The following is a 20,121-nucleotide window of genomic DNA, read 5'->3' on the forward strand; positions in this document are numbered from 1 at the left end:
TGCCCTTTTTTGGCCATGTAGTCAAAGGGCTTTTTTATGAACAAAGTGAGATACTTATTTTTGTTTTCTTGAATTCTGAAGTGATTTTCTTGAGTCACATGGGAGACAGTCCTCAGATGTTTAAGAAGTTCCCACTCCATTCCAGAAACAAATCAGGGAACCAAAAACTTAGCCAGATCCCACGTCCAGTGAAAAGTTAAAATCAAATCACGCTAACAATTTCAAAACTAACTAAATCCAAAACTAGCTTTAAAACTAAACGACTCTAGAGGTCAGGGTGCTGGTTATTAGCCTTGATTTCTTAGCTTTCAGCCCACCCTTCTAATCTCTGCTTTGTGGGCTGGGGTCACTCACCTTTTTTGCCAGCTGTTCCCTGTGAAGCCTGGCCAATAGAGCAGACTGACCAGAGGACAGAAGTGGGGAGAGGGACCTCTGTGCACCTGAGTTCCTGTCGGCATCCGCCTAGCAACTGGTCTGCACTCTGAGAGCAATATCTGGTTTCAGTTACCAACCCCCACCTGCCCGCCCGCTTCAAAGACACCAGCACCAGCTGGCAGCTCCCAGACTAACTTCCAGCTCCTGGGACACCTGTCCTATGGGGCAGCACTTCCTCCTCAGAGGACTAACCCCAGCTATGCAAGGCCACCTCCAATTTCTTCCTTTTGCTCCCTCAGCCCTTGGGCTTGTAGCAGCTTTTTGCAGTTAACATCTCCATGGTATCACATTATCACTTTTTTCCCTCTTAAACTCTCCAATATCTGGATAACAATTCTTTATACTAAATTTTCTGTTGAAATAACTGATGTCATGTCTCTCTTTTGTTTGGATCCCCTAGACAAAGTAATTCTAATATTAAATAATTCTGAAAATAAACCTGAGAATGAAAGAAGTAAAAATACAGAACAGAAAAAAAAATTTTAAGTGGCAAAGATGTAACTGAAAAGTAATAATTGAGAATAAATAACTGAAAATAAATCAAAACTAGTATCTCAAAACTCTGAAAATGAAAAATTCAGGAAATATAATGTTCAAAAATGCAACAATTGAAAATAAAATAATTTAAAACCAAATAACTAAAAGATAATTAATAAATGAATATAAAAATAAACAACCCCACTCTAAAGTAACTAAAAATAACTGTGACTATAAATAACTAAAACTAGCAAGAGAAAAACTCTAAAATAACTAAAAACACTTTTTTCTGAAAATAATTCAAAAATAATTTTAAAACTTCCAGTGAGGGGGGCCTGTGTGGCTCAGTCATTAAGCGTCTGCCCTCGACTCAGGTCATGATCCCAGGGTCCGGGGATGGAGCCCCATGTCAGGCTCTCTGCTTAGCATAGGGTCCGCTTCTCCCTTTCCCTCTGCCACTCCCCCTGCTTGTGATCTCTCTTTCTGTCAAATAAATAAATAAAATTTAAAAAAAAAAACTTGCAGTGAATTTTTAGTAGCTAAATAAGTAATAAAATATTTATAAACAAGTAACTTTAAAGCTATAAAATGAAATAACTAGAAAACTAAAAGTAGAGGTTAACTAAAAATTAACTAATACAACGAAAAATAAAAAATAACTGAAAATAACGGAAACTAATTTTAAAACCAATAAATCTAAAACGAAATACCTCAGACATTAACTTGGAACCAACCCTCTCTGAAAGGATACAATCTTGGAACAAAGTAACACAAACACCACAGGAACGTTCTTGTGGGGATTCAGGGAGAAGAGCACAGGGCTGCCCCTGTAGAGTTTCAGCTCCTCCAAGGCTCGGGGAGGAGATTCTCAACGGATCTCCCCACTCCCGCCCCGGGAAAAAATTGGCAACGTCTGAAGGCATTTTTGATTGTCATAATTTGGGTGAACGGGTGGGAGAGGGCTGTTACTGGCATCATGCGGGAAGAGGCCAAGGATGCTGTGAAATATCCTACAATGCGTAAGACTTCCCTCCCCTCCCCGACATAGAATTCCCCAGCCCCCAAAGTCTGAGTGTAACATTGAGAAACCTTGGGCAGAGCGGTCCGGGACTGGGCTTCGCTAACCTCTGCAGAAGCGCGTAGAGCGGCTCCGGGGTTCGCGAGGTTCTCCGGGGTTCGCGGGGTTCTCCGGCGCTCGCGCAGGCGCGTGAACAGCCTCGAGGCTCGCCGGCCTCCACACCGAGTCCCCGCGCAGGCGCCTGTGGAGCGAGCTTGGGAGGTTGCGGGTCTCTCTGCCCACCACCCGGAGATTGCGCAGGCGCGTGGGGAGCAGCTTCCAGTTTCTCCGCGGCTCATACCTGGAGGGTGGGCTCCCCGGCAGGCCGTGGACCCTTCCTTAGTCTTCTGGAAGGTGGTCGTGGCCCTTCCCCCGCGCCAGGGTGACAGATTCGGAGGGTCCGAGGCCCCTTGGCTGCTTTCTGTGTAAGGGTGGGCCGGGCCCCCAGCGGCCGCCGCAGCCTGTGAGCGGAACGAAGGCGGCCTGGGGGCCTCGGCCGAGCGGAGAGCCGCGGGGGTCTGGTGCCAGTGTCAGTTCTCTGGGGAGAGGGTCCTCAGGCATCATCCTTCCCTCGCCCGCACTGCTTATGCCCATAAGCTAGTTGTCCCCCGCCACCGCAGGGCCGAGCAAGCCAGTGGACCCTGGCTTAGTTTTGTTTGTTGTCCTGAAATTCCAACAAGAGTCAGGGGAGCAACGGCTAACCAGTTCGCTCACTGTTCTTTCCTCTTTCACACTCACATGTCCTCATCGCCACCTTCTTTTTTCCCCTGGATGCTTTCTCCCGTTTCCGGGACAGATTTGGAGGAACACGTTTCATAACTGTCGTCCAACTGGAAAAGTCCGGAGAGCTGTAAGGGAGGGCACAGTGGTACACACTCAGAGTTGGCAGTGCCGGGGAGTGCCCGAGCCCGGGGCCAGGTGCGAGCAGTAATTCCCGGGGGCAGGTTGGAGCCCACCCTAGCTCTCCCACGGGGCCACGCAGGATTCCGGCAGGAGCCCCGTATTTATGATGAGAAACTAGTGCATTGCTAAGGAGACAGGGCCATGCTAGTCTGGGAGGGTCTGAGGCACTTTGCAGATTCAGTAACCTCAGCTTCTCGAGTTAGGCCTGGTCCTTCTGTGTGAGAATTATGAAAAGGGGGAGAGAGAGGAAACGGAGAGGAAGAGGCAGGAAGGAGAAGCTGATGGATAGGAATAAGGGAGAAAAATGAAAGAGGTAAGAAAAACATAAATTACACTCAGAGCACTGTTCTCCTTTTCCATTTCTTCTGCACCTTCAGGCTCCTCAGAGGTTTCCATGGAGATGAACTCTCTGCTGGAGCAGCCTTGGAGAAAGGGAAGAATTTGGCCTGCTGTGTGGGGGAGGGGATGGCCAGATGTTCCAGGCAGTTCCTGTCCCCAAGAACCCATTCTCCCCCATCTCTAACTCCCAATCTCCCAGGACCTGGACTGCCTCACCTTGGGGGCAGAGGTAGAGGTCTGTGATCTCCAGTTTCCCTCTCCCAGCTCAAAATTCTGTGTGTGTGACTGAGAAGACATGTCTACATGGTGCTCATAGTCCTACTCCTTGTCCTCCAAGAAAACGGTCATTGTCTTTTTGTGCTTGACGACCTTCCTCCCCTCCACCCTTCTTCCCTCCCTTCTTTTCCCCTTGCCCCCTTTTCTCTCCCCTGATTACTGCCCATTTCCCATTACCGTGGTAACCTCTGTCACCGCTGTCCCCACCGGAAGTCAGAGAAGCAAGTACATCCTGCCTCTCTCTCCAATGAATTGATTCATTAATGGGCCAGTCATGTCACTGTGCACCTGTCATGTCCCTGGGGCTGCTAGACACTGAGGGGAACAGCAACGCCCCAAACACTGAGCCACTCTTTTTGCCTGCTGGAGTGCCAGTCGGTCAAAAGTTAAGCTTCACATAACCCTGTAAGAGCTTTAGCTCCATTTCACAGATGAGAAACTGAGAAGAGGGAGGAATAATCATTTGGCCAAGTTCTGTTGACTGAATGGCTGAGCGGCAGCTGAGTAATCCATCCCGCAGGAATCTGAGTGCAGGACCAAGTTTCTGTTCAGGTGACAATTCAAGGGCGGAGATTGGGGTGAGGCCTTGAAGGGCATTAGCAGGGCATGGGGAGTGGGGGATCCTAGACTCGGGAATCCCAAAGGAGCCTACAGTTGGGGGTGGTGGCACAGTTTTACCAATGAGCAGGAAGGGCACATGTGGGAACGCTTATGCCTGCTGCCCAGAGACCTCCCAAGCTGCATTCTGGGGCCGAGGGCTCTCCCCAGAGCAGCCAGGCAGCCCCTTCCCGAAGGCCTCCAGGGACCCCACCTGATGCTGGAGGATTGTAAGGCAGCTGGACACAGTGCTCTCATACTGCAGCAAACCTGGTTTGATTTCTAGTCCCAGGACATGGTAGGGTGAGGGGTTGAGGGTAGAGGAGAAACTGGTTCAGGGAACTGCCTCCCCCTGCCCTCCCCCAGACAGGATTCAGGGGCATCCACAGTAACACCCAGAGACATCTCTCTAGGGCAGTCATCCAACCCAGACCCCCTTACACCAGGGAGCAGACAGGGAGGATGAGGAATGGCAGTCTTGCTAAAAGGCTATAAGGGAGGACACTGGAGACATTGCTCTGGACCACCCTCTCCCCAACCCCCTGTCTGAACAGAAAGACGATGTCTCCAGGGTCCGTGGCCTCAGTGCCCCAGACAAAGCGGGGTGGGGGGGACCCCAGAGCCACCTGCTGGGAGGGCAGGGGTGGGGCCTGGCCTGAGGCCTCAGGCAACCATGGAGCACTCAGTGCCTGGGGGCAGCAGGACTAGGGGGGCGATGGTGCAGCTTAGACACCTGACAGCCAGTTCCAGCCACTCTGCAGTAGGTGACACCTGGGGTAAAATGATGACCAGGCACTGGTAGCAGGTTTCCCCTCTCTTGTGGGCCCAGCCAGAGGAAAGGGGACCCTCAACCCGGCACAGGGCTGCCAAAGGGGACCTCTCGCACATTTGGCCACAGGTTGACTGCATCATTTCAAGGTCACCTGGGCCTTTTCCTGCCTTCAGGAAGGATCTGCCTGAGCCTGGAAAGAAATGATCTTCCCAGTGCTTCATGACCCAGATGCCACCTCCTGGCTGGGGACTGTCAGCACACAAGGCCTCCTTCATTCCTGGTACCATGGGTGAGGGTCGGGGAGGCCTGGAGTCCCTCAGGCCCCCAGTTTAGTCTAAACCAAAGTTGTCTATACGCCTTAGAAGCAGCTCCAGAGAGATGCCCATTTTCCATCCAACACAGTGGACACACATAACACGTCTCTGAAATGAAAACAAGTTTGTGGAAAAATATTCCCCTTACAGGTATGATATTCTGATCTCATCTAGTCTGTTCTAGTCTACTATTGTATTTTACTCCATTGTGTTCTATTCTATTCTATCCCATTCTATTCTTGGAGACAGAGGAGGAGAGGGACCGTGGAGGTGATGGGCTCCCTCACAATCACCTTGTAAGACTCTTCAAGACAGAATTTCTTCTTACACAAACAGCAGCTGCTCTGGGCAAGCCCTCCTGTGTCTCTCCCGTGGGTCCCGGGCTCTTGGCAGCGGAGACTATATCCTATTCTCCCAGTACCCCGCCCCCTGCCCCCCCAGCTCCTGGGAAAGACTCAGCATTCTCAGAACCAGCACACCTTGAAGAAGGTCCATCTATTAAAGCCGCAAGTGCAGGGGACAAAAGCGCAGCTCCCAGTCTGAGTTTTGCTACATCTCTGTCACTTGCATATTGAAGCCCTTCCTCCTGGATTCACTGGCCGTGGGCTCTCAGGGGTCTTAGGGACTAAGTCTTAGTTCCTATAAAGGTGACAGCACTCAGGGACCCCAGAATCTTGGGCTCAGAGTCTGACAGATCCTATGAGTAAATAAATGAAAGGCCCATTGTCCAGTGGTAGGAGCAGAGACTTTGGAGTCAGTGAGACCTGAGGGTAGTTCTGACTTTGTCACTCACTCACTAGCTGTGTGGTCCTGGGTAAGTCACTTGGTCTCTCTGAGCATCGGTTTTCTTGTCTATAACAATAGTGATAATAATATCCATTGCAGTTTTGATATCAAGATTAAAAAAAGGGCTTATAAAGTAAAATGTCTGGTACACCTTAGGAATTTAATAAATAACACCTGTTGTTATTATGGTTAATAGTGATGACAATAATACTAAAGAGAAGGTTTCAGAACAGCTGTGGGTACTTCAAATATGCTATTATTACTCACCTTTTGAGGAGATTTGTTTGCCATTGTCTTCACCCTCATAAATATCTGGAGGAGAAAACAAATTATAAAAGTAATAAATGGCTTTGAAAGGAAACGGAACATGTGCATGCACGCGCACGCACACACACGCGCGCGAAAAACAGATGGGTCCTCGAAAAACAGTCAATTTGATTACAGCAAAAAAATTTTTTTAATTTGGATTTTTAATTATGTACATAAATAGCAACATGAGAACGAGTTCTAAGGCTAGGCATTCTCTCTAGGTGAAAGGATTTCTGATTAGTCCACTTGTAGTATGGTATCACCCAAGATAAGAAAGAAGCCTAGCATAGTTTACCCTGAAGAAGAACGCCAATTTACTACATTTGGTACTGACTTCTCTGCCATTTTTCTGTAGAAATATTGGTTTACCGCATGGAGTTTCCAATGTTTACCTATAACTGATTAAAATGGGCAGAGCATGCAGCATTCTATTTATTTCCAGGTGAATTCTTCACATTTCCTGGCATTTGAAAGTTCTCCTTCCACAAATCTTCTATGACTATGTATCCTCGTAAACCCCAGTCATATAATTTCTCCCCACTGACCTGGACAAATATGATGGCTTGTTGTGGGTAATAAAGAGAGGCAGCAAGTCCCATGAATCCAGGCGGATATACCAGCTTCTTTATTTTTGAGCCTCTAGCCAAAAGAAGTCCAACAATGCCAGCAAAACCGGTAACACCAAGTCTTGGAAAAAATCCAGGAGGTGCATTTTGGAGATATTCATAGCTGCCTAACCCCCACTGAAACAAGCTCTGCATCTTGGGCTTAGTTTGGGAGTACATTTCCTGACACCAACTTGTATACGGCTCGCAATAATGTCGGAGATGTGAAATGCTTTCCTCAAGTGGGGTCCTTGGCTCTTCCACATATTTAGACTGACCCTCGGGAACTGAGTAGAGTGAAAGCTCATTAACCTTCACAGAAGCTTTGTGAGGTGAGTCCTTTTTAGGTGACGCATAGACTTTGAAGGTGAGCAGATTCAGGCTGGCCGGCCCCACAGCCCTCTGAATTACCTTGAACATGTTGCTGGCAGAGGTGGCTCCGGCCGATTACAGCAAAATTTTAAGTGATAGTTGCATTCTTGGAAAATGAGCAGAATGGCTCTGGTACCAGTCAAGGGCTAGTGGTGCGTTGAGTAGGTACACTCTGAGTCTCTGGGGCATTCCAAGTATATGTACCAGAATAAGCATGAAGAATGTTGGTGGAGAAGGCAAGGTGGGCTGTGAAAATTCATGCTAGTAAGGTCTGGTGTGTATTCTCTTTTCCTTCAGTGGATGATCTTTCTAGCATACATCACATAACTCCTAAGTGGTTTTGAGAATTTAATTTTAGCACTTAGTGTATAGAACTCTGAACTTTTATGTTGGTTTAAAAATTGAATGAAATTTATTGACATGTGAACCTATTAGTGAGTTTTTATCCTTATCAATATACACGTTTTGGGTAAGTTACTACCTTTGAAGATAAAATCATGCCTTTCCTCTGCTGTCCACTAGATGGCAAAATGGGACCACTGTAGAGTCCACTGGTTCCATGGTTGCTCCTTACCCTGCCGATTTCAAACGGGCAAACTATTTTTATTTTTCTTTCAAACTGGATTTTTCACTATTTCCTACAATTATGCAAAACTTTAAAAAAGATTTTTTTTAAGAGTATGCACTCCTGCATGCTCGTACAAACTGGGTGAGGGGCAGAGAGAGAGGAAGAGAATCTCATGGAGACTCCGTGCTGAGCATGGAGCCCTAACCAGAGTTTGATGTTAGGACGCTGAGATCCTGACCTGATAGGAAATCACGAGTCTGACACTTAACCAACTGAACCACTCAGGTGTCCCAATCATGCAAAAATTTTTAAGGCCACCTCTATCACATTTTCACTTGAGGGGCAGTGGAGTGGAGACCTGGTTTAAAATCATGGACAAGCCTTTCCTTTCCTTCCCTGGAGGAAAGAATGTGGTTAACAAGTTCTTAATGATAATATGCAAACAGCCATCTAGGCACTAGTCTGAAAGCTTCATCTCATTTAATTCTCACAGTAAGACTATTCAGTATCATATGCATTTTATCAAATAAAGGATGAAAAGGACTTAAGCACAAGGAAGTGACATAATTCATCCAAAAACCCAGAGCTGGGTTTGAGCTGTGAGCTCTTCACCACTATGCTGTGCTGTTAAGGACGGTCCTTCTCTGCCTTCTGGGAGTTAACTAATGGGGTCACCTTATGCCTAATGCACCCCAGCAGCTCTCTGCAGCCCACACGACAGGAGACATCTCCAGGTTATTGCCACAGGTACTATGCTGGATTAGGATTGTTTGCTTGGTGGCCTGGGGTGTAAATGTGGACATCAGAGCTGATCTATATCTAAAGTGTCCATTTCCTTGGCAAACTTGCCTTTGGCCAAGAAGAAGGAATCACTCCTAAGCATTCAATTAATAACTTTCAGATTGCACACATTCTCACGGCATCATTTATTTATTTATTTATTTATTTATTTAATTTATTTTTTAAGTGTGTTTTCTGTTGTCAAAATCCTTGCCAGCTTCTAGGGCAGTCTGAGCTTGTTGTCTTGGATGTTTAGAGCTGCTAGGAGCTGAGGTCAAAGAAACTGCAGAACTGGGAAACCACCTCCAAGCTCAGCAGTGAGCTGCCATCATATGTTTTGAGTTGGAACAGGCCCACAGGTGGGTAGTAGGACAAGCTGATGTAGTTAGCTGGAGTAAGTCAGAGCTTATCCATTTTACCAGAAATATAATAGGAATTTTTCAAGAAGACTAAAATATGAAGACCCCTAACCTGTTCATGTAGTATGGCTCCAATTTTTTTAAATATGCATTTCTATAAATGAATAGTTTGGGGTAAAATATTTACAGTGATTATTTCCAGTAATGTTTGATTCATACTTTTATTTGTCATTTTCTTCGTTACATGCTAAATTTTTTATAATCTGCATATATATTTTTTATAATCAGAAAATGAAGCTTAAAATACTGAAAACTTATTGGTCAGGTATCTAAAATAACCCACAATCTCACCAGAGAAGACTGTTTGCCAGACCATATTTTCTTTATCATAAGACTACATGAAATCATTCTGAATAACAACAAAATAACAAAATAATAAAAGTAACCAAGTCTAGGCCTAAAAGGAAATCCCCCCAAATCAGCAAACAACCCTTATGTGTTGCACTAAATGGCCCACAGATACTAAAGCAGCCTCCCCCCACCCCCAAGACCCTGAGGAACTAGACAAGGGACCCACATTCAGGCCTGCACTTAGGCCTGTAGCTAAGGATTAGTAGACAGTCTCAACTTCTGTTACCTTTGTGGCACAGTGGTCATTCTCATTTTACGTATCTTTCAACAGCGAGGGTTTTGAAAACCAGGGGTGCAACTAAACTCAGAATTCAAAGTTTTCAGTGCAGTTCTGGCTAGTAAAATACTATTAGCGTCACTCCTTCATGTCAACCAATAGCACCAGAAAGAGCATACTCCTCTGATCTGTGACAGTCCCATCTTGAAATTGCTTTGGTTCTTAGGAGAGCTCCCACCTCAGTGCCTTCTTCCCCTGTCCAGGCCTTACCCCTACCACCATGAGGAGTTCCTCCACTCTGTCCTCATGCCAGAAGCCATGCAGGCAAAGAAAGCAGTTGCCACACGGGAGGAAGTAATTGCTCCTACTCATCATGAGGAGGTCAGGCTGTTACCTAACAGTGTCAGAGAGGAATGTGCCTGATACTCAGGTGACCCACTGGGACATCCCCCAATACCTCCACACCCAGTTGTCACTGTAAATGGGCGAGTAAAGAACAATAGGCAGACAAGAGCCTGGGACAGCCACTGTGCTGATGAGAAGGCGGGGTACCTAGAACGAGTGGGAGGAGATGGTAGTAACAGTACAACCTAAAGACCAGCCGCCACAGCAGGTGGCATAGACTCAAGTTCAGCAGGACTCTTACTCTGTCCCTGGTGCAAACTCCCCCTTGGCAACCAAGACCTCTACACTCACTGAGACCAACGCTGCAGGGATGGGGAAGACAAATGCCCTGTGCAAGTCCCTAGAGAGTGGTAATGAATAAGGTAACAACTCATTCAACCTCTTGCCTCTCAGATTCACATATTCTGCTTACTGAGGGCACAGTGCCATAACATGACCATGGGTTTAAGGTATATACTGCACCCTGAAGATTAGCACCCCAACCCCACAGTGTCATGTCTAAATTATTGCACATCCTCGCTTTCAAGAGGTTATTCCATGCCTTTTGTCTGGCTGGCAGCTTCTAAATGAGGTGGTGTGTGGAAGGACTGTAGGTCAATCCTGCGGTCGTATTTCTACAGCTGAGTCTGTCCATTAGAGCAATTTTGTATGGTTAATCAGATGCTACATGAGTCCTCGAACAGTGACGCATGGAGACACCATGAGCAGGAAAGGCACACAGGTCAACCCTGCTCAGAGTGAATTATTGTACTTTCCAGCCTAGAGGGGGTCTGATGACATCGACCGTTCTCCAGGGATAGTATCCAACTGGGAGCTCAGCATCCATCTGAGCTGGCCAGGTGGAAATTCAGCAGTGGCTGTTGGTCTTGACAACAGGAAGGCCATGCTGCTGGGCCCATGCATAGCTTCCCACTCTGCTGTGAAGCAGTCTCTCTGAGCTCACTGTGCAGGTACTGGGGTACCAAGGAGAAAGCCAGCTGACACCTGCTGGCCAAGTCATCCAGTCAGTTTAGTTGTTTGGCACCTTTTCTGCAATGGATGGTCTCTGATGGGCATGAACACAGTATGAAGATCCTCACATTTTGAGCTTGAGTCTGTAGGTCTCTGCGCTTCTTCCCCAGTCAGATCACGTTATAATTAAATGCTAATTATTATTCTGGAAGGATGGTGGGGAAACATCTTGAGCAGGGTGAGCATTGTCTTGCATGTCTCATTTGAGGATTCTGCATGATCTTTGGGGGGAGAAGGATCTTTCTCCCAACAAGGGGGTGGTGGGACACTTATGCCTGCCCATAAGCAGGGGGTTTGGGGCCTAGACCCAGATGTCCTTATCTCAAGCATTACAGTCCCACATCTTCCCTATCAGGACATGAACTGCCTGCTCTTCTACTAGCACTAGGAGCCCCAAATGATCAGGCAGCAGATTTGCCTAGGCTGAGAATTCATCTTTCTCTCACACACTGCCATGCCGTAGAAGATGAGAGGCTGAATGTTGGCAAGGAAGCCCTCTGATTCTCAGATGGGACTTTAAATTGGTGGTAAATCTGAGGTCACCCTTTTCTTCACTCTCTTCAGTGCACCCATGGTACTTAGCAATAGCCTCCAAATTCTGTGCTCCTGATACTTAATAGTCTCCCCAGACCTCTCACATGTAGAGACTTCGCACCAACTAGTACATCCCTGTCCCCCTGTATATGACCCCAGATGTCACCACAGGTGAAGATCTTAGTCACTGAACCTCTACCACAAACCAGGGACCAGGGCTTTCCACACACTACCTAACCAGAGCAATGGAACCCTCATTGCCACCTGGCCAGCAAGTGACCTTATCCCATCCTTATAGGACCTTTCCTGGTTCTGCCTTGCATCAGGTTTCCCAGAAGCAGGTTGCACAAGTGAGTGGTGGAGAAAGGGCTTTCAGAGGAAACCTGTCAGAGCACTGAGGACAGAAGACAGGGCAGGGAAAAGTGGGCTCTGCTTAAGTCTGGCGCCAGCCTGATCTCCTGGCAAACCCAGACCATAGATGGCACCCCGAGTCAGTCAGCCATTGGCTGGCTGGCCATAAGTTGTCCTTGAAGGAAGCCATAACTTCTCAGGCATTTTTCTGGCTGGACAGCTCTGGTCAGCTCTAGTCGGCAATCCTCCAAAGGGCACAACTGAGAGCTGCTAGCAGCTAACCTCACAGCAACTGGACAGTGGGTGTCTTCAGGCCCTATGACACTACAGTGTGTGGATATTTTTTTTATTAAAAAATGAATAGATTTTCTTTTTAGAGCAGTTTGAGGTTTACAGAAAAATTGAGCAGAAAAGGCAGAGTATTCCCAATCACCCCTCTCTGCTGGCTCCCTACACAGTATCTCCTATTATTAACATCTTGCATTCGTGTGGTACGTTCGTTACAATTAGTGAACCAGCACCGATGCATTATTATTAACTAAAGCCCACAGTTTACATTAGGGTTTACTCTTTGTGCTGGACAGTTCTATGCATTCTGACAAATGCGCAATTTCATGCTCCACCATTATGATTTCATACAGAAGTTTCACTGCCTTAAAAATCTCTTGTGTGCAGCCTGCTGATGTCCTCTCCCCCATATCCTGGTAACCACGGATCATTTTACTGTCTCTATAGTTTTGTCTCCTCCAGAGTGTCAAACAGCTGGAATCATGCAGTATGTATTTTCAGAAGGGATTCTTTTGCTTAACAATTTGCCACTTCTGTTTCTTCATGTCTTTTTGTGGCTTGATGGCTCGTTTCTTTTTATCCCTGGATAATATTCCATTGTATGGATATATTGTAGTTTGCAATTCATTTGGTTAAATACCAAGGAATATGATTGCTGGTCTGTATGGTAAAACCATTTTTAGTTTTTGTCAGAAACTGTCAAACTGTACCATTTTGCATGGCCACCAGCAGCTGTGAATGAAAGTTCCTATTGCTTCCTATCATCACCAGCATTCGGTGTTGTCAGTGTACTATAGACTACTTTTCACACTGTAACTCTTGAGTTCTGCTTCTTGTTTTGGGGTCTTTTTCACTTTGTTTTGTTTTGAGGTTTCCGCTAATCTTCTGAAGAGCTGACTGGTTTTTGTGAAACTAATTCGTGAAAAAGTCATCAATGTTCACATGAACATTCTGGTTATTCCCTTGTATCTTCCTGACTTCTGAAATCAGCCTGCTCTCCTAGCACAATCACACACAGCCACACATAAATGTAAATTGTCTACAGCCAAGTTTACACTAAGACACACTTAACTAACTGTTATCCATTCTTCTGCTCATCTCGCACCTTTGAGTCTGGTCACTTCAAATTAGCAGGGTACAGAAGGAAAAGAAGAAAGGCACCTGGACAAACCACATCCTTATGCTTTAGGTGAAGGAGTTACAACTCCCTCAAACAGCTCACATCTCTAAATTTATAGATTATGCCACTGTGTTGACCAATGTATGCCAGTATTGGTCTTCAAGCAAGGGGTCTTTTAAAAATCTCTTTAAGAGATTCTTGGCACATGAAAAAAGGAGTTAAAGGTTTCAAGAACAAAATATACTATAGATAAGGTTGATAGGCTCAATCTTCCAATAGTCTTCAGTCCTTGAAATATAGTCCTTGAAAATCTGAAGAGTTGCCTGTTGAATAAATAACCTGGAATGGAATTATCAATATACATTTTACTCATCTGTAGGGCCCCAGCTGAAAGGAGAGTCTGGTATCAGGGGTCTTCCTTCATTTTGAGCTTTTCAAAATAGAAAAGGAAGTCAGGATGTGACTTGATTAGAGACAGTAGTGGGGGATAAAGCCAATTATTTAGGAGATGAAAATCTGATGTTCTCTTTTCTTAAAAAAGTTTTTTTTTTTTTTAATAAGCCATTACAAGATACCCATGGAAAACAAAACAAAAAAACTTCACACCTCGCAGAGATTCTGCTATATCCCATTGAAGGATAGACCTTATCATGCAAAGCAAATTTAGGGACTATATTATATTCTATGAACCCTCACCAGCCAAAATTTTTCTCAGACTTTATTTTTCCTGGTCTGTATTTCCCAAATACAAAACTTTAGATCACACATATATACCCTAATTGGAAATCACTGCATTATTTTTATTTATTTATTTGGGGGAGGGGAGAGGCAGAGGGAGAAAGAGAATCCCAAGCAGACTTCACACCCAGCATGGAGCACAATGCGGGGCTAAATCTCATAACACTGAGATCATGACCTGAGCCGAAATCAAGAGTTAGACACTTAACCGACTAAGCTACCCAGGTGCCCTGACAATCACTGCTTTATTAAATAGCATTGCCATTCATATTTGTTGACCAAGACTGCATATCCAATTACTTATTACGTGACCATTTTCCTGTTAATTTGTGATTTCATGCTCATTAACATCCAAGGGTCTAGAAGTCTGACCAAGAAACATAACATTAGTTAGCTTTGCCCCTGAGTGGGGGTGTGGGATCTGTGTATGTTTCTTCAATGACTTGTGTACTTTGTAGACACTCAATAAATGTGTTAACTAAAATTCCTCCCAGAGACCTTTACTAAATAAATTGTAGGCCTGAATACATACCTCATGTCCCATCAAATTAATCACATAATTGTCCAAAACCAAAATCTCAAATACTAAATTCCCAAGACTTTGATTATGGGCAGTGGTAAAAGCATAAAGTAGAAGGTCTTTTGGAAAAGGTTATCTACACAGCCAGGGAAAGATAAGATGATGACAAAAGCAGCACATACAGAACCCCAAAAACCATAATCTATTCTATCATTAAGATACAAAGTATAAAAAGCTTCCACACTTGTTTTTGTGATCCCATACCAAAATTTGGCCATCTGGAAAACTGATCCATAGAGGGGTCAGGGCTGAAGTCTCATGGGGAACCATCTGGGTCAAATGCTCCTAACCTCTCCATGGAAAGCTTGGAGAGGAGGTGAAATCCATAAATCTTGGACAGAGCAAGAAAAAAAGTTGCCATGAGCCAGTGTCTTTATTCCCAAGCAGAGACATTCTGGCAATGCTCTTATCCTTACTTTCCTTAAGAGGACAGCTTTTCCAAAGAGGTAGTCACTTTCAATGTGAAACATTTACCCTTCATTTTAATCTGAGCCTAACTGGATTTACACAGATGAACAGCAAAAAAAACTAAATGATATCTTTCTTCTTGCTCACATACTTAAGGAAAGGCTGAGACTCAGGCATGTCTTTTTCAGCTTCTATCACCTATTATGCCCCACTCTCCCACTGGATCCTACCTCTAATCCCATGTATGCTGGGGACTGGGTCTTCCTTACTGTTGGTAGCTCTTTCCATATTTTCAATGCAGTGTACAAATTCCACTCCAATGTCTTTGCTTTAGAGAAATATACATGAACATTGAACCACAGGAAAGAATGGCACATACATTCCTCCTTATACCAGCTGGAGTGGTGCTGCTCACGTAGGTTCTCCTAAAGTCTCAAGGACCTGCTTATCCTCCTCCTCCACTTTAGTCTAAGTCTTGGCCCAGCTCTGTGCATGACATCCAACAAGGGACTGTTCAACGGACACCACTTGCTGGATTATACAGTTAACATCTAACTGGCTGCAAGTCTTTTTTTTTCGCTTAAGGTTTTATTTTTAAGTAATCTGTACACCCAGTGTGGGGCTTCAACTTACAACCCTGAGGTCAAGAGTTCCTTGTTTTACCAGCTGAGCCAGCCAGGCGCCCCTGGCTATAAGTCTTAAAGTGGGAGAGGTGAGGGGGAGGAATCCCCCTTCATCCTCTCATAAGCTGCCCCATTGGCTCACTATAGCTCCCTCCTTCCCTCTTCCCTGTCCTGAAATGCCAACTATTAATAGTAACTCTTTGGGGTTAGACTAGCTCAACAAATAAACACTTGCAAGGCGCTGGAGGTCTGAGGTGAATGAGATGTGTCCTGAGCTAAACCTCATCATCCCTGACTCTGCTTGCAGAGGAGTTTGCCAGCCTGACATGATTATTCAACGAGTTCTTTTATTTGTTTATTCACTAAACATTTACTGAGCACCTATGAGTGCCAGGCCCTTGTATATTATGAGGCCCAAGGGAAGCTAAAACTACTAAAACAACCTTCATGCTCTAGACAAATTCATGGTCTAGTGGGGAGAAAAACTTAAACACATCATAAAATTATAATATAGCCTGTTGGATGAGGTGATAGAGTACTCTGTGAGAGTGTGGGTGCCTTGTCCAGAATGTATGAAGTTACTATGTTCAGCAATCCCAAGGGTTAAAGGTGGTACAGGAATGCACTGGGAGGATCACTGGATATGTGTCAGAGCTCTGTAAAATGCTAGACAGACATAAGGTCCTGGTAGTCCCAATCCTGAAACCTCCCTCCCCCATTGCCTGATGCTTCTGAGTCTATGTTCTGTCTGGGAAGTCTCTTCTCCTCTCAGGGATCAGCCCAAGGCCCTGCTCTGGTCAGCTGCTGAAAAGTTGTACGAAATTGACCCCCTTTTTGGCAGTCTGTAAGAGGAAGGTGCTAGACAATGTCTCTGGGCCTGTCTTTGGGTTCAGTAGGGCTTTTTTTTTTTTTTTTAATCTACATGCTAAGGTCTGGTTCTGCTTATTTTTTTGTACTTTTCATTCCAGTAACTTATTTATTTTCTAACTGGAAGTCTACACCTCTTAATCCCCTTCACCTATTTTCCCCATTCCCCACCACCCACACCCTGGCAACCTATAGAACCCATAGAACCCTGGTTCTCTATAGATCTAAATATAATAAATATAATCAGTTATTTCTTTTTTGTTATTATTGAGTGGTTGGTTGGTTTTTTAGTCCATATGTAAGTGAAATAATATAATACTTGTCTTTCTTTGACTTATTTTACTCAGCATAATACCCTCTAGGTCCATCCCATGCTGTTGCAAATGGCCAGACTTCATTCTTTTTTAGGGCTGAGTCATATTCCACTATGTACATATATCACATCTTCTTTATTCACTCATCTATCTATGGACACTTGGGTTGCTTTCCTAACTTGGCTATTGTAAATAATGCTACATTAAATATAAGGGTACATATATCTTTTTGAATTAGTGGTTTCATTTTCTTTGGGTAAATACCCAGAAGTAGAATTATTGGATAGTATGGCACTTTTATGCTTAGTTTTTTGAGGAATCTCTGTACTGTTTTCCATAATGGCTGTACCAATTAACATCCCCACTGTACCCAAGGATTCCCTTTTCTCCACTTTCTCAGCAACATTTGTTATCTCTTGTCTTTTTGATACTAGCCATTCTGACTGATGTGAGGTGGTATCTCATTGTGGTACTGACTTGCATTTCCCTGATAATCAGTGATGTTGAGCATCTTTTCATGTGTCTGTTGGCCATCTGCGTGTCTTTTTTGGGAAACAGTCTACTCAAATCCTCTGTTCATTTTTTTAATCAGATTGAGGTTTTTTTGGCATTGAGTTGTATGAGTTCTTTATATATTTGGATAGTTGTGCCTAATTGAATATATCATTTACAAATGTTTTCTCTATTCAGTAGGCTGACTTTTTTGTTTGCTGGTGGCTTCCTTTGCTGTGTAAAAGCTTTTTAGTTTGATGTAGTCCCAGTAGTTTATATTTTTGCTCTTGATTCCTTTGCCTGGGGAGACTTACCCAGAAAAACATTGCTAAGGCTGATTTCCAAGAGATTACTGCCTAGGTTTCCTTTTAGGAATTGTGTGGTTTTGGCCTTACACTTAGGCCTTTAATCCATTTTGAATTTATTATTGTGTAAAGTATAAGAAAGTGGTCCAGTTTTATTCTTTTGTATATAGCTGTCTAGTTTTCCCAACAACATTTATGGAAGATACTGTTTTTTCCCCATTATGTAATCTTGCCTCCTTTGTTACAGATTATTTAACCATATTAGTATGGGTTTATTTCTGGGCTGTCAATTGTGTTCCACTGATCTTTGTGTCTATTTTGTGCCAGTACCATATTGTTTTGATTACTATAGGTTTATAGTAAATCTTGAAATCTGGGATTGTGATAGCTCCAACTTTGCTCTTCTTTCCTGATATAGTTTTCACTATTTGGGGGTCTTTTGTGGTTCTAAACAAATTCTATAATTATTTGTTATAGTTCTGTGAAAAATACTATTGGTATTTTGATAGGAATTACATTAAATCTATAGATTGTTTTGGGTGGATATTTAAACAATATTTTTCTTCAAAAACATGAGCTTCATATATTTTTCCATTTATTTGTGTCATCTCTGATTTCTTTCATCAATGTCTTATAGTAAAGTACGGGTCTTTCATCTCTGGTTAAATTTATTCCTAGATATTGTACTCTTTTTGATACAATTGTAAATGGGATTATTTTCTTAATTTCTCTTTCTGCTATTTCTTTAGTAGTGTATAGAAACACAACAGATTTCTGTATGTTGATGTATACTGCAACTTTACGGAACTCATTTATTACTTCTAATAGTTCTTTTTGGGGTGAAGTCTTTGGAGATTCTTAAATATAATATCATGTTATCTGAAAATAGTGAAAATTTTACTTCTTGCCTGCCAATCTGAATGCCCTTTATTTCTTTTTCTTGCCCGATGGCTAAGACCTCCAGTATTAAGCTGATTAAAAGTGGTGAGAATTGATAGCCTTGGTTTTTTCCTGATCTTAGAGGAAAAGCTCTCTCTCAGTTTTTCATTGTTGAGTATAAGGTTAACTGGGGGTTTTTCATATATGGCCTTTATTATGTTGAAGTATGTTTCCTCTAAATCTACTTTGTTGAGAGATTTTTATCATAAATGGATGTTGAATATTGTCAGATGTTTTTTCTGCATCTATTGAGATGACTGTATGATGTTTATCCTTCATTTTGTTAACATGATGTATCACATTGATTGATTTGCACAAATCCATCTTTGTATCCCTGGAATAAATCCCACTTGATTGTGGTGAAATACCCTTTTAATGTATTTTTGAATTCAGTTTGCTAATATTTTGTTGAGGATTTTTCAGCTGTGTTCATCAGGGATATTGGTTTATAATTCTCTCTCTTTTTTTTATAGTATCTTTGGTTTTGGTATCAGGATAATGCTGGCCTCATAGCATGAATTTGGAAGCATTCCTTCCTCTTCCATTTTTTGGAATAGTTTGAGAAGAATAGGTATTAACTCTTTTTTAAATGTTTTGTAGAATTCACTTGTGAAGCTGTCTGGTCCTGGACTTTTGTTTTTTAGGAGTTTTTTTTTTTATGGATTCAATTTTGTTACTAGTAATTAGTCTGTTCATATTTTCTATTTCTTCCTGATTCAGTCTTGGAAAATGGTATGTTTCTAGGAATTTATCCATTTCTTCTAGGTTGTCCAAATTGTTGGCATATAATTTTTCATAGTAATCTCTTGTAATCCTTTGTATTTCTCTTGTGTCAGTTGTAACTGCTCTTTCATTTCTGATTTTATTGGAGTCCTCTCTCTTTTTCTCCTGATGAGCTCAGTTAAATGTTTATCAGTTTTGTTTAGCTTTTCAAAGAGCCAACTCTTAGTTTCATTGATCCTTTCTATTTTTTTTAGTCTCTATTCCATTTATTTCCACTCTGATCTATATTACCTCCTTCTTTCTACTAACTTTAGGTTTTGTTTTATCTTTCTAGTTCCTTTTTTTAAAGTTCTTTTCAGTGTAACAGAATTCATTGTTTTTGCACCACACCCAGTGTCTAGTTCCTTGTTTTTAAAGATTTTATTTATTCATTTAGAGAGAGAACACATGAATGCACCAGTAGGGGCAGAAGCAGAAGGGGAAGGAAAGGCACAAGCAGACTCTGTGTTGAGCATGGAGCTCCACACAGAGCTCAATCTTACAACACTGAGATCATCACCTGAGCTGAAACCAAGAGTTGCTTAACCAACTGAGCCACCCAGGTGCCCTCTAGTTCCTTTATGTGTGAGGTTAAATTGTTTATTTGAGATTTGCTTTTCTTTCTTGAGGTACATCTGTGTCACTTAAAAGAGCTTTAGCTGTGGTACAAAGATTTTTAACTGTAGCATTTCCATCTTCATTTGTCTGCAGGTATTTTTTTCATTTTCACTATAATTTCTTCATGACCCACTTGTTTAGAAACACAGTATTTATCTTCCATGTTTTTGTGTTTCTTCTAGTTTTTTC

At 43.2% G+C, this 20,121-nt stretch overlaps 2 protein-coding genes across 4 annotated transcripts in view; both read right to left on the reverse strand.

Moving 5' to 3' along the window:
• Window positions 1–2,536: 2,536 nt before the first annotated feature.
• MCF2L2 (MCF.2 cell line derived transforming sequence-like 2) overlaps window positions 2,537–20,121 on the reverse strand; it is a 242,334-nt gene continuing 224,749 nt past the window's right edge. Inside the window, exons 26-28 of one of the 3 annotated variants that reach the window (XM_032875453.1) lie at window positions 6,224–6,268; window positions 3,206–3,294; window positions 2,537–2,817 (exon numbers count right to left, since the gene is read on the reverse strand). In XM_032875453.1, coding sequence (XP_032731344.1) covers window positions 2,704–2,817; window positions 3,206–3,294; window positions 6,224–6,268 — 248 coding nt within the window. In that variant the 3' untranslated portion in view covers window positions 2,537–2,703. Of the gene's footprint in view, window positions 2,818–3,205; window positions 3,322–6,223; window positions 6,269–20,121 lie in introns of all 3 variants that reach the window. The other 2 variants (XM_032875452.1, XM_032875451.1) reach the window with 2 other exon arrangements.
• Window positions 6,580–7,445, reverse strand: LOC116878208 (MICOS complex subunit MIC26-like). Its single transcript, XM_032875458.1, has one exon. The coding sequence runs from the start codon at window positions 7,288–7,290 to the stop codon at window positions 6,694–6,696; it is 597 nt and encodes a 198-aa protein (XP_032731349.1). The 5' UTR covers window positions 7,291–7,445; the 3' UTR covers window positions 6,580–6,693.

This window comes from Lontra canadensis, unplaced genomic scaffold (genome assembly GCF_010015895.1).
Source record: "Lontra canadensis isolate GAN:19392208 unplaced genomic scaffold, GSC_riverotter_1.0 scaffold56, whole genome shotgun sequence".
NCBI classification, from domain to species: domain Eukaryota; kingdom Metazoa; phylum Chordata; class Mammalia; order Carnivora; family Mustelidae; genus Lontra; species Lontra canadensis.

Coding starts and splice junctions, on each gene's coding strand:
- LOC116878208 (XM_032875458.1), bottom strand. CDS start 7,290: ATGTTCAAGGTAATTCAGAGGGCTGTGGGGCCGGCCAGCCTGAATCTG.